General features: G+C 34.2%; 1 protein-coding gene across 1 annotated transcript; it reads right to left on the bottom strand.

Annotated features, from left to right (window-relative positions):
* Positions 1 to 22,691: 22,691 nt before the first annotated feature.
* Positions 22,692 to 24,699, bottom strand: LOC103484076 (pentatricopeptide repeat-containing protein At1g55630-like). Its single transcript, XM_008441004.3, has one exon. It carries the CDS (start codon positions 24,222 to 24,224, stop codon positions 22,794 to 22,796), a length of 1,431 nt encoding a protein of 476 aa, XP_008439226.1. The 5' UTR covers positions 24,225 to 24,699; the 3' UTR covers positions 22,692 to 22,793.
* Between the last annotated feature and the right edge of the window lie 1,389 nt (positions 24,700 to 26,088).

The following is a 26,088-nucleotide window of genomic DNA, read 5'->3' as shown; positions in this document are numbered from 1 at the left end:
TTATAAGGGGTCCTCAATGAACAAGGACATATTCATCTATCCAGAGGTTATGAAATAACTCGACTGAATCAATGAACAAGGTTTTAGAGGAGTCCATTAGGCATGAAGCGAAGCGACTACAAAGGATCCCTTAAAATTAGGAAAGAAGAATCGTCTGAAAATTATTTGAACCTCTATTATTCTTTGAGTTCAATTTTTTCTACATCTACATTGTGAAAAGAAAGCTAATATATATGAAAATGCCCGCTCCGTGGGTCATCTCAAATTCTTTGAGCCTGTGTTTTTAGCCAAAGGACTTTTTTGAGTGACTTTATTCAATGATCTTTGAGCTCTTTATTAAATGATCGTCTAGTGGAATGAACTCGTCCTCTGTCCTATTAGTGACTTTCTTTATTGAAAGCTCAACTCCTTACATATTTCATTGCGTCTCTATCTAAATTTACATCTCGTCTTCTTTCTTTTATTGCATTTCTTCATTTCATCCTTAGGCTTTCTAGAGGCATCAATCTCGTTCATTGATAGTACTCCTTCGGATTTCGCTGCCCGCTCTGTCTTTCGCGTAGTACTTTCTTGATTATCCTGCTTTGCTCCCCATAGATCAGAGGTTAGGAGCTTTCTTCTTGACTATCCCGCTCCGTCTTCCTTCATCTTCTTGAAATGATATTATGGCCTTCTTTAGGCTTTCTGATTTTGACCTTCTGCTCTCCTTTCAGTCGAGCCTCTTCATTCTTGTTTTTGAGTGGTCTAAAGTGGAACTTGAATATGGATTTCTGAGTCAAGAGGACAGATCTTTTATTTTTGAGTGGAATATACTCCTACCGGAGGTTTTGAAGGAGTTGTTTCTCCTATTCTACATTCAAAAGGAGCAAAGAATTTGCGAAGGACTAGTCTTTGAGTGACTTTAATTCAATGATCTTTGAGCTCTTTATTCAATGATCTCAATCTAATGATTCATTTTTGCACTTTGGACATGTTTTTCTTTATTGAAAGGGATTTGGCCTTCTATCTGAGATTCAATCGAGTTCTTTCATAACCTTCGGACCTCCGAAGAAGTCTAAAATCCATATGACGAGCCACATTCGCTCCTCTAGAACTTGTGGAATGAAAAGAAAGCTAATATGGAATCCTCCTTAGTTGACTTTATTCAATAACTTGTTCATTGACCCTCTCCTTTTAGTCCAACCTCCTCTTTCTTTTTTAACCTCCGACGGTCCTCTCCGCCCCGTTTGAGTCGAGCTCTTTATTCAATGATCTTTGAGCCTTTAAAACAAAGGTCTTCAATGAACCGATCTGTGGGATTTTTTTAGCCTCTGGAGGTATAAAATAACTCGACTCCCACGGGGTGGTTCGAAGAAGCTTGACTAAGAAGGAGAGGAGAGGGGCGAAGCCACTTAATTGAGGTTAGGAATGAGAGGTTCAAAGAATTTTTAAGCTCACTCCTTATTCTGCCACATAGAAAGAGCCCTTATATTTAGAAATAACTCGACTCAAAATCAAAGGCTTCGTTAAGAGTCCCAAGCGAAGTCCTAATCCCTTCATGATTTGAAGGAATCCTTATATTTAGAAATAACTCGACTCAAAATCAAAGGATACAAAGGTTAGGACTTGAAAGCGAAGTCATGATCCCTTCACTCATTGGCCCAAGGAGGATTCAGGTTTATAGGTTGGACCTTAAACCAATTGTTCAATAGTGGATTAGTGGGTCTTAATGAACAAGATGTAATCTCGGGGGTAAAACGGTATTTTGACCCAACCAAGATTACGAACAACCTGTGAAGGATCAACTTACTCATCATGGTTATATCAAGTGTATAGAAATATATCTATAGTGAGGGGAGTGCAACTATGAGTCTTTAGTGGAATGACTCATTAGTTTACAAATGTTGATTAAGCTTGATCTAAAAGAGTTTAGCCAGTTAATCTCGAATCGTTTGAGCCCATCTATAGGTCCATTAGGTTCCCCTACTAGCTCATATGGATTCAACTAAGAATAATATGTTGGAATAATTCGAATTGTTCGAATTAGGAAAAGAGAGAGAAACCGATAAGTATATAAGATATAAGTCCGTAGATATAAACTTTAAGCTTTGTGTTTATATATGATTTAAATAAATATGAATGTAGATTCATATTTAAAAGCTTAGAAAGTTTTGAAACGATCAAAGTTGTAAAAGTCAACATGTTGACTTTTGACTTTGAAAAACAAAACTTTGACCATAATTTATATTCAAATATGATTTGAATTTTAGAAAAATGAATGTGGATTCATACTCGGGAGGTTAGAATTAGTCAAGACAGGTAAAATAGCAAAACGTCAAAAAGTCGACTTTTGACTTAGAAAAGTCTAAGTTTGACGTTGACTTAATTGGTCAAATTACCAAATTGCCCCTTTGACTAATTTCTTAATTAATTAAAAGTTAATGGGTAATGTAGCAGCTTATTGTGAATTAGAAGCCACTAATTCGATTAAAGAGTTAATGGATTAATTAAGTGTTGAGATTATATGAAATAAATTGCATGCAATTTGCATGTAATTTTCATATATAAACTTCTCATTACATAATGAGTAAATGATGATGTTTTCTCAAAAAGATTACTTAAATAATACACCTAACCGCCTCCCTTCTCTCTAAACGATTTCCTTCATGGAAACTAGTCCCACAACTCAGTTCTTAGTCCTGAGATTAGTAGGTCAACTTAGTAGTTGTCCTTGCTCGTGATCTGAAGCCAAAGAAGTTTTTTGGAACGACGAAGAAGTTGTGAACTACAAAAGTAAGCTCATCATTTACCTTTTATACTCTTCGTTTAGGTCCATCGCATAGCAATTACATGTTAGTTTCTAAATTGTTTAGATGCATATCGAGTAAAGCATGATCCTTTCTTTCGCTACTGCATGGATTTTGATATTTTACCTTCATGTGGTATCAGAGCATGCTTAGTTTTACTCATATGCATAGTGGGTTCTTACAATTTATATGATAAATTGCTATGGTTGAACTAAAATGGATTAGTTATGGATTTGGCTCTAAATTAAGTTGTTTATTTGCATTAATCATTGTAATTAACCCTGTTGATGGCTTAATTTATTTTTGCAAAGAGTTTGTAATTTATTGGAGTAATTAGATTTGAATTTAGGCTGTAATTACTTCATTCGGAAAGAAGAAGGAGCTGTTTCAGGCCTATCATTCACCCTCTCAACGATCGCATATGGTACGTGCATCGCTTGTGTCAATGAACATCGCTCTTACCAGCTAAATGATCGCGTATGGTACACGTATCGTTTAAACAAGACCCCATCGTTTATTTGCTAAACGATCGCGTATGGACACGTATCGTTTGCATAATAAACAATCGTATATCCGCTAAGCGATCGCGTAAGGTACGCGTATTGCTAACGCTTAAACGATCGTTTACCTTATAAACGATCACTCATTCGCTAAGCGATCGCGTAAGGTACGCGTAACGCTATCGCTTAAACAATCGTTTACATGCTAAGCGATCGCGTATGGTACGCGTGTCGCTGGCACCTATAAACGATCGTTTACCATTATAAATGATCGCTTACCTTTATAAACGATCGCTTACCTTTGACGGTTGCATTTTTATTTTCTTGACGGTTTTTGGAAAAACGTCAAGAAAAGGGTGGTTTAATAGGAAAACCGTCAAGAATTTTTATGAAAAGACGGACGGTAGTCAATTTTTCAGCTTTCTTGACAGTTTAAAATCGTCAAGAAATATGAACCTTTTCTTGACGGTTATAAATTGTCAAGGACTATCTTCTAAATTCTTGACATTTTTAAAACGTCAAGAATTTTTATAAATTCGACATTCTTGACGTTTTTCAAATGTTAAATAATATGTAGTTATCCTTGACGTTTTAAAAACGTCAAGTAATATCGATTAAATTCTTGACGTTTTAAAACGTCAAGAATTTTGATGAAAAGGCGGAAGAAGTAATTTTAAAGTTTCTTGACATTTTTAAAACGTCAATTAAGAGGGTTTTCCTTGACGTTTCAGAAACGTCAAGAATTACTAAATAATTGAAAAAAAATAAAAATATAATTTCTTTTAAAAAAAACCTAATTTCTTTTTTACTTTTTAAATAAAAAACTAATTTCATTTTTTTAAAAAATATAAACCCAAAATTTCCCTTTCTTCACAACCTAAACCCACGAAAACTCCTCCCTCGCGCGCCCCCCACACTCTCATCTCTCTCACATTTCTCCATACCCAAGATTTCTTTCCTTTCTTCTTCCTTCTTCACAAAATTTCCAAATCCTATTTTCTCAACTGCGTGCCCTAGTGCCCACCATCGTACATCGACGATTCCAGCTCCCTCCACCATCGTAAGTTCGTGACCCCGCCTCTGCCGACGTGACTCGATCCAAGTTAATGTTCGCTCTCCCATTTCACTCTAAAAGTAAGACGAAGTATCCAATAATTTCTACTCGTCTTGACGATTCTAAGAACTCAACTAATCAGGAACTCAATCTCTCTATCCTCCGGTTCACATTCGGTACCTCTCTCTTTCTCTTGAATGTGTGCTTTCTGTAGGAATTTGAAGATTTGTGAACAAGTAATTTTTTCTGTGTAACTTTCCGTTGTAATGTTGTCTAGGGATTTTTGGGTTATTGGTGGTTTGCAAGTTCCTTACTATCTTGATGAAGCTTCAGGGTGAGGATTGGAAATTTCTGAGCTGAAAAAATGTACAAATGTTTGGTATATGTTTGTTTCTTTTCTTGTTGGTATAACATTTCTTCTGGAAGATAATTTCTTTACGTTGGTATATGTTTGTTTTTTTTTCTTGTTGGTATAACATTTCTTCTAAAAGATAATTTCTTTGTGTTGGTATATGTTTGTTTGTTTTCTTGTTGATTCTTCTCTTCGTTTTCTAATTCTCTTTTAAAGAATTTTTTTTCTTCTTTTGTTTCATTATTGCCTTTAAGAGTGCAATTCACTTATTTTCTCCTTTGTTCTGTCTCTTCACTTTTATTTTTTTATTTAACATCTCTTGTCATTCTTTATTGCTGTTTTTTTAAGTTCGACAATTGGGACTAGAGGAGATTCAAACTTAGCACACTCATAGGATGGTTGAACTTTTTTTTTTTTTTGCTGTTGTTCTACTGCTATTGTTAAAAATTTGGATCTTATATTTCGTTCCTAAGATTGGATGTACAATTTATTTTTTTGGATGGTTTTAAATAGCTTCACCCTTTTGTCTGTGTTTGGTCTGTCTTTTATAGTTAATAACATTATTTTTAATCTTGTAGTTTAAGCTTGCCAATGTTGATTAAGCTTGGTCTAAAAGAGTTTAGCAAGTTAATTTCGAATCGTTGGAGCGCATGATCTATATGTCCATTAGGTTCCCCTACTAGCTCATATGGATTCAACTAAGAACAATATGTTGGAATAATTTGAATTATTCGAATTAGGAAAAGAGAGAGAAACCGACAAGTATATAAGATATAAGTCGGTAGATATAAACTTTAAGCTTTGTTTTTAAATATGATTGAAATAAATATGAATGTAAATTCATATTTAAAAGCTTTGAAAGTTTTGAAATAGTCAAAGTTGTCAAAGTCAACATGTTGACTTTTGACTTTGAAAAACAAAACTTTGACCGGAATTTTAAATATGATTTGAATTTTAGAAAAATGAATGCGGATTCATACTCGAGAGGTTAGAATTAGTCAAGATTGGTAAAATAGCAAAAAGTCAAAAAGTTGACTTTTGACTAAGAAAAGTTAAAGTTTGACTTTGACTTAATTGATCAAATGACCAAATTGTTCTTTTGACTAATTTCTTAATTAACTAAAAGTTAGTGGGTAATGTGGCAGCTTATTGTGAATTAAAAGCCACTAATTCCATTAAAGAGTTAATTGATTAATTAGGTGTTGAGATTATATGAAATAAATCGCATGCAATTTGCATGTAATTTTCATATATAAAATTCTCATTACATAATGAGTAAATGATGATGTTTTCTCAAAAATATTACCTAAGCGATACACTTAACCGCCTCCCTTCTCTCTAAACGATTTTCTTCATAGAAACGAGTCCCACAACTCAGTTTAGTCCTGATATTAGTAGGTCAACTTAGTGGTTGTCCTTGCTCGTGATCTGAAGGCAGATAAGTTTTTTGGAACGAAGAAAAAGTTGTGAACTACAAAGGTAAGCTCATTGTTTACCTTTTATACTCTTCATTTAGGTCCATCGCATAACAATTGCATGGTAATTTATAAATCGTTTAGATGCATATAGAGTAGAGCATTATCTTTTCTTCTGCTGCTGCATGCTTTTTGATGTTTTCCCTTCTGAACCATCCTATGATAATGAGATTGCTTATTTTTTAAATGGAAGAGAATTTTAAAGAGTAAATAACAAACTATATGCTCGCTAGGAATATGTGAAGAGTGAAAAATTACGGTAAGGAGCATGTGGATTTGAGATAAAAACCAAGCCCTTCTTACTAAGTGGATTTGAGATAAACTTATCAGCACAAAAAAGATGCTTAATGAAGGGAGCTTATTAAAAATAAAATCCGGTTCAGCATATCACCTAAATGAAGGGAGCTTATTAAAATACGGTGCTCTTAAAACAATAATGTTTAATACGGCCATATCTCTGTGTGGTTCTATTTGCAGAACTAACGATGAATAAGAAAATCACCTCTTCCTCCATTCTTTGGAAATTCTGAGTACTTCGTGATGCTTTTGGATAGTCTTTGGCTTTTCCTAGAGAAGTTACTACATACTCAACCTTATTCTCTTGAGTCACCCATTCAAGAAAATAGCTCTTTTGTAGTTGCATATATCTTATGCTCTCTCTCGGGTGCTGTGAGCCCAAAGAAATCAATAGGTCTTAAAGGATCGTCCTAATGACACTTCCCTTGATCCTGTTATTTAATATGTTATTTCTTGGTGTAAATAAAATTTCTAACCTTTTTGCTTCATATTCATACGCTTCCCTTCTAAACCATTGAGATAGCTTATTATAGTTCCATGTTATATCGTTTTGTGTATTTCAAAGATCAATGAAATTGTTTCTTTAAAAAGAAAAAAAATAAATATCAATGAAATTGTGCAAAATGATAGTTACCAGATGAACCCTGAAAGTTGCCCATATGCCCATCTGGGTGAAGTTGAAGAGAAAATTCTTGCCCTATCAAAATCTGGGGCCTACAATACCCATTGAAGAAGGAATTAATCGCTCTTAAATTAAACAGTATTTCAAATGGCTGCAGCAAACTTAATCTTGAAAAAAGATTTAAAAAAATAGCACATTTATGGGTTGTTCGTCATTTTAATTTATTCCAAACTGCATGTAGCTGTAACATTTTTCAAGATAAGTTTATAATATCTTACTTCGTTAGCAGGCCATTGAATAAGCCATAGCTCTTTAGAGTCAGTTAAAGAAATATCAGTAAGAAATTCCCTTCTGTCTTCCTCAAACTTTGCTTGAGGTTTGTAGCCTTCTACGTTTTTAAGAGCATCTACCTCGCTACTTATACTCAAAGCTGATTAAGTCCCTGTAACACAACAAAAAACAAAGCAACAATCTGATATCATAGAACAAAGAAAAAAAAGCGCTCCCAGGCATTTCATCAAACAACTCACGTACAAACTATTTTAATAAGTTTCTTTTTAATGCCAAGTGAGACCACCCCCCCCCCCCAAATAAAAGAAGAAGAAAAACAAACATAATTTTTTATTCAAGTTGAACTTTAAGATGTAGATGAGTGATAACAAAATAATAAGACTTCAAAGCCTTAATTGAAAAGGGCAACACGCTGCAATTCGAAAAACCACCCTTCTTCCCACTACTCAGCCCGGGGGCAAAAAACCAAAAGATTGCAACAAACACCATCATAGGAATTTCATAAATGAATAACAATAATACAAATTAAGCAATCAAAACTCGACATTTCATGAAAAAATGGGTTAGTAATCAAAGAACACAACCACTGTACGAATAGTTGTGACAATTTCTCCGAGCTTGAGCTTGTACAAGATCGTGGTCTTTCCAGCAGCATCAAGACCAACCATCAAAATCCGCATCTCCTTCGTTGCAAAAAGCCTACTGAAGAGCTTGGTGAAGGTCAATCCCATTTCTCCTTTCCCTTAGCCAGTTATTTTCAATTTGTCTAAGAACCTAATACATAACAAAAAGAAACCAACAAAAGTAATCAAATCAAGCAGTCTAACAAACTACAAATACAGCAAAAGAACCTGAATAAAAAATTGGTTTTAGGTCCAACCTATAATGAGAGGGTGGGTCCCTTATTCAAGACTGGAATTCAGTTTTAAGGGAACAACCTATCTACTAACCCTAAAACAGGTAGGGGTGAATTTCGTCTTCCCTAGCCATCCACCTGGTCTTACCCCTGAAATTTGAGGCTTATTAGGCCAGCGCCATTGAGCTGCCCTCACCTAGCAGATCTAAGGATAATACCATTTGAACTAAAGTTCATTGTTAACTCAAGATTAAGATTAAGTACTTAGGTCATCATAATCAAAACAGTCAATTTATATAGTCAACGGTGTTATAACTTAAACGTAACTATTTCTTGGTTCCAGTCTTATGTAAATTCTTTACATAGGATGTCCCCACTTTCATGTCTCTACATGAACGATTCGTCATACTTAATGATGGTTTAGAGGATCCATTGACTTATAAAAAGGCAATGAATGATGTAGATTATTCATCTAACGTCAAGAAATAGCTAACTATGCAATTCCAAATAAGAGATTTAAAAACGTACAATGTGTTCTCATGGATCCAAATTGTTTGAAACCGCAAGAACATATTACTAGCCAGTCTCAAGCATCTTATATAGACAAAATGTTGCCTAGATATAATGCAAAATTCCAAAAGAGTTGGATTATCGTTAATTATATTCTAATATTGTCGTTGATGCTTCTATATCCAAAAAGTACAAGAAAAGCAAGCTTCTATTTTGATGCCTTTCATCCGCTACTTTCATCCTATATATTCCCACGGGGCGGTTAGAATAGGGCTTTCTTTGTTTCACGTAGAACCAGTTATCGTTTTTTTGTTCTTTTGATTTTCGTAAACTTATTCTCTGTCTTTCATCTCACACCACATGATTAGATAAATATAGAGTCAATTCGTCACAGGTAGGTCACTATTCTCCGTTGAATTAGAGGATCCGGAAAGTCTAGATATAACGAAAGGGAAAAGCTTGGAGACCAAGTAGAAATCCTAGATTTCAAAAGTTTTAGAGTCTAAAGTCGCATATCGAGCCTGACTTTCCCAAGAACGGAAAGAGGAAGAAAGAAGAGTCACTTCTTATCTAGAAACGGATGTAAGAACAGTAGGTCTCACCTTCATTCCCTGAGATGTGTGGGTTGTCAACTCCTTATGGAGCCTCTACCGCTACGTGGGGTCGGCTGAAAGGGAAGATCGAGGTGGGGAAGCTCTCAGACACTACTGACTTATTCTATCTGTCTTTAGTAATGGAATTGGATAACGTCAACTACTAACCCATATCGGATGGATCGGAACGACTAAGTGTATTCTCTTTGGAAGCGAGATCTGAAAAGAAAGAGTACTAAGAGCGCTTTCTTATTTAGAAAGGATAACCTTTGACAAAGACGTTCCCTTGAGGAAGCTGATAACGGCAATTTTTCCTTTCTCCCTTTCTTTAGCTGCAACAGGCCATCCAAACCAACCCAGGAACTAAACCAGCAAACTCCACACACCTGAAGGTGAGGTCTTCCAAGGTTGCCGATTGGATGCCTGGTTTTAACGCGTATCTCTTAGTGAATCACAACTCGACTTGAATGTCTTAAGCATATGCGAACATATCCTTTTTTTTATTCCTTTTGGCTATCTTTTGGTCTGAATGACTTGTTTTTATTCATATTCATCTCTAGATAAAAGAGCTAATATATATTCCATTCAACTCCTATAATCTGAAGGCTCCTTCACATTGGAAGAATAAGTCTTTCGCAAATTCTTTGCTCCTCTCCTTATCGTTTTAAGTCGAATTATTTCTAATCTAAGGGCTCCTTCTAAGTCGTTTCGCTTCACCTCTCTCCTTCCTAACCTCAGTCGATGGCTTCGCCCTCTCCTTATCATTTAGAGTCGAGTTATTTCAAAAAAGAAAAGGCTCCTTCCAGTAGTGAAGGGATCAGGACTTCCCTTTCAAGTCTTAACCTTTGTATCCTTATTTTCTTGAGTCGAGTTATTTCTAAATATAAGGGCTCCTTCTAAGTGGCAGAATAAGGAATGAGCTTAAAACTTCTACGGAGCCTTTCCTTATTTTCTTGAGTCGAGTTATTTCTAAAAAGAAAGGGCTTCTTCACATTGGCAAAATAAGGAATGAGCTTGAAAATTCTTTGAACCTCTCATTATTTGGAGTCGAGTTATTTATAAATATAAGGACTTCTTTGAATTTGAGGATAAGGATTTCGTTTTACCCCTCCCATTCCTAACCTCAGTTGTGTAGCTTCACCCCTCTCCTCTATTTTGAGTCGAGTTATTTCTAAATATAAGGGCTTCTTTGAATTTGAGGATAAAGACTTCGCTTCACCCCTCTCCTTCCTAACCTCAGTCGAGCGGCTTCACCCCTCCCCTCTATTTTGAGTCAAGTTATTTCTAAGTATAAGGGCTCCTTCACAGTCGTTTCGCTTCGTGCCTCCAAAGCCTTGTTTTTCAATCGAGCCTTTGTTTTTTTTTTTTAGCTGAGTCCTGACTCTCCTTTCAGTCGAGACCTCTAGACTAGAATTCCATAATTTTGAGAACCTTATTCTCTCCTTTCAGTCGAGCCTATTTCTCGTAAACACGGTCTTTCAATTCTAAGCTCCAGTGGATATTGATGGTATTCGTGAACCTCTTTCTGGATCTCTACTTTACGGAAAGAATCGTCCCATTATCCAAGGGACTTCGAAGATAGGTCGGTTCGTCAAGGGAAAGCCTAGGGTTGCACTTTTACCCGAAAGCAGCTTCCGTTGATGAATGGTTATAGAATGGTGGTCCTTATGAGCTAATGGTTCTAGACTTCTGACTTGGTGTAGCATCTGACATGGGTCGAGAGTGTGAACTGAGTTTCCGTCTGGGTATGCATCCTTGGATTGTTGTTCCATATTCAGCTTCTGTTGCAGCTGCTACTATTGTTTTCTTGATCTAACCAATTGGTCAAGGAAGCTTTTCTGACGATATGCCTCTAGGAATTTCTGGTACTTTCAACTTCATGATTGTATTCCATGCTGAGCACAACACCCTTATGCACCCATTCCATAGGTGTAGTTGGTGTATTCAAGGGCTCCCTGTTCAGTCCTATGCATGGTTCCTTGATCACTTTTAGTTTGATCAGGGAAAGCACAGAAAATGAATCTGCTAATTCAGGTTACAGATTCAGTCAAGAGGAAGAAACTGAGAATATCATAGCTGCTCATGGTTATTTTGGTCGATTGATCTTCCACTATGCTAGTTTCGACAACTCTCGTTCTTTACATTTCTTCCTAGCTATTTGGCCTGTAGTAGGTATCTGGTTTACCGTAAAGGTATTAGTAGTATGGTTTTCAACTGAAATGGTTTCAATTTCAACCAATCTGTAGTTGATAGTCAAGATCGTGTAATTCATACTTAGGTTGAGATTCCTAACCGTGCTAATCTTGGTATGGAAGTTATGCATGAACTTAATGCTCACAACTTCCTCTAGACCTAGCTACTGTTGAAGTTCTATCTATCAATGGATAAGACTTCTGTCTTAGTGTATACGAGTTATTGAAAGTAAAGGAGCAATAACCAATTTCTTGTTTTCTCAAGAGTGCTCCTTTTTGCTAAATCAAATTGACATCACTTTTATTTCATAATTTCTACATATATATATAGGGTAGGGGCAGATGTAGCCAAGTGGATCAAGGCAGTGGATTGTGAATCCACTATGTGCAGGTTTAATTCTCGTCGTTCCCATAATTAGATGGTTATAGAATAGATAACTCATACGATAAATACAGTGAATTTACCTCCATCCAAAGGACCATCCATATAATAACCGAAATTGAAAATTGAAGAAGAAAGAAATTCGGTTTTCTCTCTTATTTACTATGGCGACGAAGAATCAAATTCTCACTATATTGATTCCTTTTTCTACTTCTTCTTCCATTCCAAGTGCAGGATAACCCCAAAGGGTTGCGGGTTTTTTTCGACCAATTGGGACCCTTCCTTCACCACCCCCATGGGGATGGTCTACAGGGTTCATAACTACTTCTTTGACTACAAGATGCTTACCTAGCCAACATTGAGATCCGGCTCTACCCAAACTTTTCTGGTTAACCCCTGCATTCTCCACTTGTCCGACTGTTACTGAGCAATTTTTGGATATCAAACGAACCTCCCCAAAAGGTAATTTGAATGTGGCCGATTTCTCCTCTTTTGTAATCCATTTTACTATAGCACCTGCTGCTCTAGCTAATTGTCCCCCCTTCCCAAGTGTGATTTCTATGTTATGTATGGTCGTGCCTAAGGGCATATCGGTTGAAGTAGATTCTTCTTTTTTTTCAATCAAAATCCCTTCCCAAATTGTACAAGCTTCTTTCAAAGCATACAGCTTTTTGGATGTAGATGATGATACCAATACATATGGATCTGATATATATGGTACAATGAAGTATCACATGAGTGGATATATAGGAATCCAAATTTACCGAATCACTCATGTTATGATCTTCTACATCCTAGGTCTTCCCCTTCCTTCATCTGGCTTATGTTCTTCATGTAGCATTCAGACCGAATGACTCTATGAAATGACATCGATAGTTCCACATATTACGGGTGACGTAGGAGACATCTCTCTTTTTCCCCTCGAAAATCCTTAGAATTACCACTGCTTAGCTTTCCATTTGCCTCTGACCATCAAATGTCAATGAAAGTCCTCCTCTCAATAAGGGATGCTTCTGATTCTGTCGATGCTTGAAACAATTTAGTCTTCTTCATATTACTATATCTTTAGAGTCAATAATTTGATATGAGGAACTACTGAACTCAATCACTTGCTGCCATTATTCTTCAGTTTTCTGTTGAGGTCTATCCTATAAAGGTACTCAAATTAGATCGGTGATCGATTTCTAGGTTTTGTCGTCAACCTAATTGGTTACTTCTAATTACGTAAATCAATAGTTCAAACCGGTAGGCATTTCCCATTTTGATAGGAACTTCTGTACCAGAAAGAATGATATCTCCAATCATAGCCCCTCTGGGATGTCGAAGATCTCTTTTCTCACCACCCCCAGACAAATGTATACATTTCGATTAGGGTCGTATTCTGTGGTTACGATTCTACCATATATGTCTTTTTCATTCCAAAAGAGATTGGACGGTATAGACGCTTATGACCTCCACCTCTACGCCTTGTTGTAATGATTTCTCTGACATTACGACCTTTACCACAACGATGCTATCCATAGATCCAATTCTTTCCTGGATTGTTTACGGCTCCATTGCAACTCGGGCTCGAGCTAGAAGTTTTGTTTAAATGTATCGTCATTCTATTCAGTATTTTGATTTCAATTCTTTTCTTTCTAAGAGGAATAGGTTGAATAGTCCTTCAAACCACTCCGTTAGAAGTCATGAAATTCCATATTCACGTCTGTAATGCATTATATGTCCCACAATAGGTCCTATTCTTCTATCCTTTCCCATGAGTCAATATTTCGTAGTAGTCTCATTAGACCGTACATCTTTCTTTCGTAGTAGCCTCCTGAATGAAGAGTTCTTCCGACCGCCTTAGTGAATCTGGCTTTCATTCTTTCAAGGCATCCTTATCTTAAGCGTAGAAGGCGTAGAAGGCGTAATAGGTTGAATATGAAAAGAAGGAAGACAAAAAAGAGATCCCTGCTTTCCTCTTTTCTCCCTCCGTGGGCATCGACTTGTTCATTGATTTAATGACTTTCATAGAAAACCTTCCTTTGAAACCTACTAAAAAGAAGTTCATATGGTAGATTTCAAACGTAGAAGCAAAAACAAAGGCTCGACAGAAAGGAGAGAGTTTCCATATTAGCCACTAAATATTCCATATTCATTTCCTTGGACTGATTTATGGCGTAGAAGGCAATTATCAAGAGCAAAGAATTTGTAAAGGAGTCAGAAATCCATATGAATCTAAAAGGTGCAAAGCAGCTCGCTAAGAAGGAGAGCTTAGACTGAAAGGTGAGGTGCAAAGAATTTGCAAGGAGTTGAGTCCTTATACCTATTAAAAATTTTGAAGGCTTAAAGAATGATTGAAATCTTAATGTCCTTCGGACCACTAAAATAGTGAGACCAATCACCTGGATCCTTATTTATCCACTACCAAAGGAGAATCAACCCCACGGAGTGGAAAAGAGAGAAGGTTGCTCTTAGTTGAGGAGAGGCTTTCATATTCAAGACTTCTAGGAGACTTTCCCCTTGACTCAGAGTCATGATATCTTTTGATCAGGGGATAACGTCGCCTTATCCACCTCTCTAACCCCACTCCGTAGTAAACCCTTTCATTTTGAAGAGTTCAAAGGAGTCAATAGTGACCTGATAAAGGCTCCGTAAGGAGTTGACCACCCCACTAATTGAAGAAGAAACCCTACTAAAATAAATTCAGAGGAGTTCAGCCTACGGCTGGCCCCAAAGCATGAAAAATGGGGATTTGACAGTGGTGGGGATTGGATGTGGTGAAGGCCCTTCTCAACCCACCTGTCTAAGGACGAGAATACGGAAGAAAGAAGTATAAAAATATTTTTTCCTTTTAAGTATTGTGTGCTTAATTGCACTATTTGCCAAACATAAGTCTTCATTATTCATCTTTGAGTCAACCAAAATATGAGAAATGTCCATAACTCTTCATTAAAAAAACGATTACAATAAGTCTCTTGGTAAAAAGAAAAAACTAACCTTGAAATGTAAATAATGTAAATAAACTGGTAAATGTTAAATAGAGAAAACATAATGCAAATATTAGTTTTGGACGTTATTATAATTAAAAGAAGTATTTGCTACTCCTTCATTAAACATCATTTTTCTCTTCAGAAGACTCAAAGAAGTACGCCACATCCAAATGGGTCATGTTGGAAATGTCAAATACATCATCTTGAAAGGCAAAGTTTACTTCCACATTCTTCCCTTTTTCCTTCAATGAGGCTTGATAGAGGTCGACTAAGTGCTTGGATGTACAAGTACGAGTCCAATGACCATTCATACCACAACGAAAGCATTGATTTTCACCACTTTTAATTTTCTTATTTTGTGGAGTCTTCCTTCTATGATCATCATTTGTGGTTTTCTTGAAATCTAAATGATTATTACCATGTAAAGTATAATTACTTCTTCCTTCCACGGTCACGACCTCGACCACGACTACGACCACGACCTAAACCTCGACCATTAATATTATTTTAAAATATAAAATTCGCTTCAGGGAATGGTGTTGCTCCAATTGGTCGAGATCCATGGTTTTTCATTAATAATTCATTATTTTGTTCGGTCACAAGAAGGCATGATATGAGTTCAGAATACTTTTTAAAACTTCTTTCTCAATATTGCTTCTGCAGAAGCATATTCGAGATATGAAATGTTGAAAAGGTTTTCTCTAACATATCTTCATCAGTAACTTTTTCTCCGCATAACAATAATTTTGAACAAATTTTGAATAATGCAGAATTATAATCACTTACTGATTTAAAATCTTATAACCTTAAGTACATCCAATAATACCGAACTTTAGGAAGAATCACACTTTTTTTATGATCATACCTTTCTTTTAAACTTTGTCATAGTTCATAAGAATCTTTTATCATAAGATATTCAATCTTTAGTCCCTCGTGAAAATGATGTCAAAGAAAAACCATGGCTTTCACCTTTTCTTGACTTGAAGTCGTGTTTTCTTCTTTAATCGTTTCTCCAAGATTCATGGCACTCAAATGAATTTCAGCATCAAGCACCCATGATAAATAATTATCACCATTGATACCAAGAGCTATAAATTCTAATTTGGTAAGACTTGACATGGTAAAACTATAACAAATAACAAATAACCTAACTTATATTAGAAATTTAATAAACATGTCAAACATGCATTTTAAGAAAACTTAGATAAATTTCATACTATGCACATGATACAAAAATCAATGAAACTCATATATAATAATTCAGAACATGCATGTTAATGTACAATAATTAAAATTACAAATAAAAATTACATATACATATTATGAAAATTAACAACAATACACACCAAAAATGTTAATTTTACAACATACTTATACATAATATGTTAAAACAACATACTTAGGTAAATTGATAAAAACATTTAGATCATAAAAACAATTACAAAACTTATACTGTAACGACTCAACTCTTTATACTAAGCTGAGGTCATTACTAAAAAGAAACAATAACAATAGGCACTTTCTTGAAAAAAAAAGGAATACTAAATTTTCATTAGAAACAGAATACTGAAAGACTGATACATAGACGCGGAAGCAAAACTAAGTCCCCATATGGCATGTCACAGATCCTTCTCTGTCGCTCGCCAGCTTTCCTCTACCTTTACCTTTGTCTGAAATATTAAACATAGAAAGAGTGAGTATAAACATATACTCAGTAAGGGACCCACTACTAGTCCCGCTAGGTGTCTATTAACTTTCCATTAGAATCCTGTAAAGAGGTATCCATGAACTGGCAAGTTCCCGAACACGTGCAATCTGTGATCCCGTAGGAACAAATCTGGTCTTCGGTGAACCCAAAAGAACACCTAGGACAATCTGGTCTTTAGTGTATCCGAAGGAAACACTAAGACAATCAGGCTGTGAATGACCCCATCGAAACACTCGTAATCATGTCTATGTCAATGTCAATGTCATAATGGACTGCTAATCTCGTCGAACTACACAGCCATAAAAAGGTGGTGATCCCGAGGGACACCTATGTGGTACGACTTTAATAGACAAAGTTAACATAACACCTTATCCATAACATGTATCATAACATAACATCACCGTAAACATGGCATAACATAACAATATAGCATACTTAACCAAATATCGTAATCATAGGCATAACGCAGTCGTCTTCATCAACATACTACCAGTCATAACAAGACATCAGTCATCAACATCAATCATCAATACAAAGACAATCATTATCAATAGCATCAAATTATGCATTTTAGCTACCATCAATGCATAATCATAATTACATGCGGTCTATTAAATTCAGTTCGAATGTCTAGTAGGAGAATCTCTTACCTTAAGATTGTAGCCAAACAAAGTACTCCCTAGCTGACACTAAAAATTCTCCAATTAACTTGATTCTAATCATAAAAGGAAAACTCAGTATCTTAATTGATGGCAAAAACAACAGAGAGCATGCAGCAGCGGAAGAAAAGGATCATGCTTTACTCTATATGCATCTAAACTATTTAAAAATTAACATGCAACTACTAAACGATAGACCTAAACGAAGAATATAAAAAGTAAACGATGAGCTTACCTTTGTAGTTCTCAACTTCTTCTTCGTTCCAAAAAACTTCTCTGCCTGTAGATCACAAGCATAGGACAACCACTATGTTGACCTACTAATCTCAGGACCAAGAACCGAGTTGTGGGACTCATTTTTGTGAAGTAAATCTTTTAGAGGGAAGGATGGAGGTAGGTATATCGTTTAGATAATTTTATGAGAATCATCATCATCTTCTCATTCTGAAATTAGAAGTTTATATAGAAAAATTACATGCAAAATGCATGCAATTTATTTCATATAATCTCAACAACTAATTAATCCATTAACTATTAATGGAATTAGTGGCTTCTAATTCATTATAAGCTACCACATTTTCCACTAACATTTAGTTAATAAGGAAATTAGTCAAAGGACAATTTGGTCATTTGACCAATTAAGTCAAAATCAAACTTTGACTTTTCTTAGTCAAAAGTCAACTTTTTGAATTTTTGCTATTTTACCTGTCATGACTAATTCTAACCTCCCAAGTATGAATCCGCATTCATTTTTCTAAAATTCAAATCATATTTGAATATAAATTTCGGTCAAAGTTTTGTTTTTCAAAGTCAAAAGTCAACATGTTGACTTTTACAACTTTGACCGTTTCAAAACTTTCCAAGCTTGTAAATATGAATCTAGATTCATATTAATTTAAATCATATTTAAACACAAAGCTTAAAGTTTATATCTACCGACTTATATCTTGTATATTTGTCGGTTTCTCTCTCTTTTCCTAATTCGAACAATTCGAGTTACTTCAACATATTGTTCTTAGTTGAATCCATTTGAGCTAGTAGGGGAACCTAATGGACCTATAGATAATGGGCTAGTAGGGGAATCCACGTGAGCTAGTAGGGGAACCTAATGGACCTATAGATCATGGGCTCCAATGATTCGAGATTAACTGGCTAAACTCTTTTAGACCAAGCTTAATTAACATTCGTTAACTAAAGAGTCATTCCACTAAAGACTCTTAGTTGCACTCCCCTCACTATAGATATATTTCTGTCCACCTGATATAACCATGATGAGTAAGTTGATCCTTCACATGTTGTTTGTAATCTTGGCTGGGCCAAAATACCATTTTACCCCCGAGATTACATCTTGCTTCTTAAGACCCACTAATCCACTATTGAACAATTGGTTTAAGGTCCAACCTATAAACCTGAGTCCTTCTCGGACCAATGAGAAGGTGGAGCCCCTTGTTTAAGACTTAGATTCAGTCCTTAAGGGAACAACTTATCTACTATCCCAGAAGTGGGTAGGAGTGAATTCCATCTTGCACCCTATATCTCTAGCTATCCACTCGGTCTCATCTCTAAAATGGGAGGCTTATTGGGCTAGCGATGATGAGCTGCCTTCACCTATGCAGATCTAAGAGTACTACCGAATGAACAGAAGTTTATAGTTAACTCAGGATTAAGTTCAAGTTACCTAGGTCATTAAAATAATCAGTTTATAGTTTATGGCGTTATAACTAAAAGTGACTATTTCGTGGTTCCAGTCTTATGCAAACCATTTACATAAGACGCCCTCACTCCCATGTCTCTACATGAACGATTCAGGATTACATCATTTGTACTAACTACGGAGTAGGCCGCATCTATAGTGTTTTTCCAGAATAAAGCGTCCAACCTTATTCATACACTATAGACTATTTGGCTATTAACTTGAACTTAATCCACATTTATGTCTCTACATAAAGTTTAAGTGTATTGACAAACTTAGTAAAATAGCATCGAGACCTTAATTTATTGGTTTTAAGATTATAGCATTCAATAATAAATTTTATTGAATCAAATAACAAAGTACGAGTTTTATGACATAGATTCCAACATTAATTAATGAAATTGGGTTGAAACCAATTCAACCTTGATTGGGAAAAATCCAAGATTTAAATCTTAAAAAATTAGTCAATTAAACCTTTAAAGAAACCCCAAAAATTAAAAATTAAATTAACAAAATATTAATTTAATTTCCTTGGCTTACCAAGGTTAATCAATGGAGGTTGGAAAATCTTCTTATCCTTGATGGAAAAATTCCTCACTTTAAATCCTCAAGCTTTTCAAAGAGACCAATCTTAACTACAACCCGTGAGGCAGCGACAGTAGAGGGTTATCTTAGAGAAGAAAATGAAGAACTTTTTTCTTTTTCCTTTACTTTCTAACTTAAGCATTCCAATACTATTTATAGACCCAAATAATAACAATAATATTTATTATTATTATTTTCTTTTAGAATATATATATATATATATAATACAAAAAATATACATATATCTTTATTTCCATTATCTTTCCTCAATAAGTGCATTAAATGCACAAAATTTTAGGCATTTATAACCATTAATAATAATAATAATACTTATTATTATTATTATTATTCTCTCACCAAAATCTACAATAAACATATATATTTATTTAAACCATCATTCTCTTTTGTAAATAAATATTTATCATCCTCTCTTTTAAATAAATATTTTTTTTTTCGTCCAATCAAATCAATCATTTCCCTTCTCATGGATTATCTTCTTTTTCAAACAAATATAATTATATTTCATCATATAATTAACTTCACTTTTTCAAATTATTAATTAAATATATATATATATCCATATATATACTCAGTTAAATTTAGTTCCACCAAAACCAACTTTTCCTTCTAAAATCTCAAATTAACGTAAATCCTCAATTAATTTAATCAATCAAATCTTTTCCGATAAATCACTTATAACTTCCAACATGAATTATCTTAACTCAACCATAACTTCACTCCATAATCAATATTTATCTTTCTACATAATAATTAATTATCTTCAACAATAATTAATTATTAATTTATCTTTCTCCAAAATAATTAATTATCTCCCACAATAATTAATTATTATTTATCTTTCTCCAAAATAATTAATTATCTTCTTACAAATAATTATATTTTCCCAAAATATAATTATTTTACTTTTTCTCCCTTAATAAATATTCTTTCTCCAAAATACAATTACCTTTTCCTTAAATAATTATATTTCAACAAATATAATTATCTTTCCCTTTAACATAATAATTATATATATATATATATATATATATATATATATCCACATATACATATAATTATCAAATCTTCAGCAAACTTTCTACTCTACAATTTAATTAAATAACATCCATAATTATTTAATTTAATTCAATTTCGACAACACTAAAAATCTACAACTTTACTTAATTCTCTTAACTTACCATTTAATCAAAATCTCAACGAACACCACATGTCAAAACCACATGTCAAAATTATCTTAATTTTTGGGGGTTACATATACTAATATAAAGTAAACAACTAAATTATAGACACAAATCATAAAGAACCCATAAACTATACATAGATCTTAAAATAATTGAAATAAGAACCGAACATAAACAATCACATAAATCATAAAAAAATTAAGATGAACTAAATCATAATCTTATCATGAACTAAAAATATGTTTTAACAAACAATAATAATGTAAGCATAATATGTAAAATTACAACCTGCAGTAGGTATAAAATATTACATTCTCAAACATTTAAACTATGCATGATTTATACATGGATTGTTTCATACAATATTCGAAAAAAACAAACTAATATTATAACCTACCTTTTGCAAATGATAAAATTGTAGAGTGTCGTGCTGATAACGTGTTATAAAATAAAAGACCAAGAACTAAATAAGAACAATGCAAGAACACAGAAGAAGAAAAGAGAAGAGAGGGAGAAAAAAAGATAATTGAACTCAATTATAGTATGTCTTTTAGTATAAGTTACATTATGGAATTCGATGAGATGAATGTTACAATATGCAATTGAATAAAAGTTATATAAAAATTGTAACCTAGGTAGATTATGGATATCTACATTTATAATATATCATTATATTAACAATAAGAATAATAATTTTCATCGAATACATATAAGTTTTTAGAAGTTATTAAAAAATGCTAATAATTTTTTTAGAAAAATAAATGCTAATAGATAATAATTTTTTTATTTTTTACTTTTATTTTTCATCATCTTAAATGAGTTTTTCATTTAAAATTTCACCAGTTTAATAATTATTATGTCATGTCGTCTAAAATTTCTTATCCTAAACCAATTTTAACATTTATCAACAGTTAGTAACTAAATTTAAAATTGTGAATAGTTTAAGAGACTAATAAAACTTCACACACACACGCACACAAATGTATGTAACCCGGAGTTAAAATATATATGAAGCTATCTTGAAAGTATGCAATCTACATTCAAATTTAAGAGGTGAAAAAAAACAAGTTGCACAATTAACAAATATACAGATATATAGAACTTTTTTAGGGAACTATAAATCTAAAGAGCCAAGAGAATAAATTAGCAATTGCATGAATCAAGGCTCAAAGATGCTGCGTAATTTTTGTATCAGATGGTAGGTTCTAACAAGGGCTGATGACTAATCAAAGAAGAAAGCGATAGAAGCAGGTGACATTTTGATCAACGGGGATTGACTACATTTCAGCTGATCTGATGGAGCAGACAATAAAAAGTAACAGGATCCATGGTAGGAGCATTTGTGAAGAAGATGGTCAGAACTGGAGATTGTTTTCTTGCACATCAAGTGGGGATATGAAGATCCAAATCTCCAACCTCAAGGGAGAGATGATGAGCTAATGGTTTCGTATTCAAGTTTTAGAGATTATACATTGGAATACTAAAGCAGCAACACCAAAAAAGTACAGTGTTCCTCCATCTTCTGTTCACAACCATAAAAGCTATATAAAACTTCATTTTCAACATTCACAAAGAATAAATAGAAGAAAAGCATAAGGATTGCCATTTTGATGCTGATGAGAATCAGCCAGTTCCATAAGTAGATATGCCCATTTATAAAGACAGATAAAAAGTCATAAAAGAGAGACTATGCCACTAATATTTGAACTGTGCCTCAAGCTATTGTACGTCTCAATTCAACCCTAAAACTATCAGTTAGATTAAGTTCATTCCTCCATTTAGGTCGTAAACATGTTACATGATTAACAAGCATATCAATGTTTCCATTCAGTCCAAATCTCGTATTTGTAAAAGAATCAACTTGAAACATTTTATTTTAAGCCTAAAATGATAGAGGGAAGAACTTCAGGAACAGAAAAAAAATCCACAAAGTTAAAAAGACCGGTACATCCTTGTATCATCTGGATGATAATTTTAGTATCAAGAGACTGAAAATCTGCCTCTTGAATTTTTCATTTGGTTATTAATCATTAATCTCGAATTACAAAGAGTCACCCTAATGATCTAGCATCTCCTATATCCCTTGAATTTTGTCATTAAATGGGCATATTGCCCATTCTCAACCATTCGCGTTATAACTTTGTGAGCCTCGGCAAGCTTGCCTGCATTCCGCAAATAACTTACAAGGGTACTATATACAAGAAAATTTGGTCTGCAACCTCGGGATTCCATTTCAGAGAGCATAGAGTAAGCCTCCTTGAACTTACCCACCATACAAAAACCACGAATCATGGAGTTGTACGTAAACACATTAGGAAGCTGGCCCTTCATTATCATCTCATCAAAAAATGCCCTAGCTTTCTCGTGCTGCCCAGCTTCTGTATAGCTTGTGATCATCACAGTGTAGCAAACAACATCAGGAATGCAATCATGGTTTCCTAGTTCATCGAAAAAATATTTGCAAGCATCCAAATTTCCAGCCCGACTAAGTCCATTTATCAGCGTTGTGAAGTGAAGAATGTTGGGACCAAAGCCCACTTCCCTCATGTGGTTCAAAAGATTTAGAGCTGCAAGGGGTTTGTCTCCTTTGCCAAGAACATAAAGAAGAATGTTATAAGTATGAAAATCAGGGGAAAACCCTTTCCTGGCCATTTCATCAAGCAATCTGTGAAACTGATCCAACTTCCCCAATTTGCACCTTGAAAACAATAACACATTATATGTAAGAATGTCTGGGCCATGACCATCAAGCAGCATTTGCTCATACACCCATTCAATCAACTTGTACTGTTTTACAACAACTAGTCCATGAAGAATGGCATTATAAGAATGTTTATACGGCCTGAAATTGAATGTTTTTGATTTGATAAACCTCTCAACAACTTTCTTAGCCAAGCCTGCATCACCACAAGTACATATCAAAATCATAAATGTCCTTGCAGTAACAGGGTACCCTTTCTCAGTCATCTCGTCAAGTAGCCTCCACATAGCCTTGAACTCCTCACACTCAGCAAATATTTTCATGATCATATGATATGATTTCACAGTGTGTCTATAATTTTCGATCCTACTGCTCCATACGAAAAACTTGTACCCCAATTTTGCACACTGAGTTTTGTTTAGAACACTTGTACTTTTCAAAATCCCCTTCAGAACTTCTCCAACAAGCACCCCTGAGACCTGTAATTTCAGTTCATCTAAAGCCAAAAATGTGTCAAATCCAGGACCATCCTGTTTGAGAATTTCAATAACTTTCTCAGCATCAATTTTCGCATCCTTTAGAAAACTCCTTCTCAATGAAAAATCATCCCATCTACGACTATCAGTCTCAAAAGAATCTGAATTTCCATCAGCAAAGTAACTAAAGGGTTCCACAACAAACTGAAATCGATCATCACTGCAAAAGCTCCGATTCCAAATGGTTCGACGCACAATAAAAGAAGTTGAAAATAATCTGCAGACTATCCGCGAACTCACAAGCGATAAAGAGTTCATGATTGATACCCATTATCGCTAAAGACTCACAAAACTTAAGGAAAACAAGTAATCGAACAACAGAGCAAAAATAGGCAAGTGGGAAATCGCCGAAGCGTTTGTATACCCAAATTGGGAGGCACCCATTTACCATGAACACCCCCAATCTTGCATTCGGTTACGAATCCCAACAGAAGATTATCATTTGAGAAAAAATGTGCACTTTGAATTCCTATGTAACATCGGAAAATTTGAAGTTGGAATGAAAACTTATCTGGGGTTTTACGATTTTGCAGAGAACGCTTGAAAACTAGATCGAAGTTCCTTCTTCAGATTGAACGGAAGAGTGGAAGAGGAGAAGAGATGCCACTTGATTGCTAGGGTAAGGTAACATGAACTGAAACACAAAGCAACTCTCGAGACTTGTGGATTGTCGTTTCTGATTTCTCCACACGCAGCTTGCCTTCACTTCCCACCGTTCGACATGTCGAACTTAAATCTATTCTAAAAATATTTGAAAGAAAAGTAAAAGAAAATGGAAGTTTAGATTTTTATGTGGATAAAAACATTCTATTTTTAATTAAATCTATTTTTACAAAATGGTAGCCATGTTTTTTTTTTACATAAATAAATACTTTTTTATTTTTCAAATTTTGTTTTATTTCTTTTATTTTAACAAAATTATTTAATATTATGATATCCCAAATATTTTTCCAAAACTTCATAACCTTAAAATCTCTCCCTCTTCTCTTCAAAACTCTCTCAAATATCTCAATCTCCAAATCTATCTCCAACTCTCCCAAACTCTTTCAAATTACTTCCTCAAATTTCTTCCACACTCTCTCATTCATGTAAAAAGGTAAAGATCTCTTAAAATTATCTCAACTATCCCTTTCAAAGAACTTGGTCTTGATCATGTGTATATATATAGCCACGAATAAATGGAACATTTAAAAATCAAGTGTTTGTAAATATGGCATTTATTTTTATTTTTTTAATCTATGAATGTTTGATATTTATGTAATATTCCTATTATATTATATCTATCATTGATTTTTTTTAGTACAAGTAGAAGTGAGAAGTTTGAATATGGGATCTCTTATTCTTCAAGTATATATAGATGTTTGGTGAAATAAACTCTTGTTGGTAAAGTTTCTATCATTGATTTAATTAACCATATAAATAAATTAAAAAAAAAAGTTTGTGGTATTTAATTTTTATTTTACTTAGTAATTGACGGACAAAATTCGTCATCCAAATCCGTGCCAAATAAGTTACCAAAATGTACACCAAACACTAGTCTTATTGGTCGAATTCAAGGAGCAAACTAATCTTCCAAACAAAACTTATTTTCCAACCGAGGTACGAAAAGGGAGTTTGGAAGTTTAGAATTGTAAGTAAACAAAATCTCATGCAACATCAAAGAAAATTGTAAATGTGATTCAATTAAAAGAAAGTCTAGCTTAGAATATACCAATCTCTCTCGATCTAAAGAAATTGTTCATTGAATTACCATATGTAACGTTTTTATCTAACCAATTTAATTAAAGAAGATAACTAAATTGTCCCCAAAATTCTAATTTTTCTAATTCAACAAGATGTGAAAAGCATGCAAATCTGAATTTTTCCAACTACATTTAAGTTCAAGAGATCTTTGGACGGAATGACCAATTTCTATGCATCTAATTGAACATTCATTGGGTACAATCCTAAGTTGGGCTAGAACAATACCCATCTAATAGAATAACAAAGCTAACCTAATCTATTGCTTCTAACTAAATCTTGTAAAAAAATTTACGAGTCAAAGATCCAATTGAAAGTGAAAGTCATACATTTCCCATGTGTCCAAACATAAAACAAAGATTCATTCACTAACAAAATTGAA

This window comes from Cucumis melo, chromosome 6 (genome assembly GCF_025177605.1).
Source record: "Cucumis melo cultivar AY chromosome 6, USDA_Cmelo_AY_1.0, whole genome shotgun sequence".
NCBI classification, from domain to species: Eukaryota; Viridiplantae; Streptophyta; class Magnoliopsida; order Cucurbitales; family Cucurbitaceae; genus Cucumis; species Cucumis melo.
The sequence above is the reverse complement of the archived record's forward strand: the minus strand, read 5'-3'. Positions and strand labels throughout refer to the sequence as shown.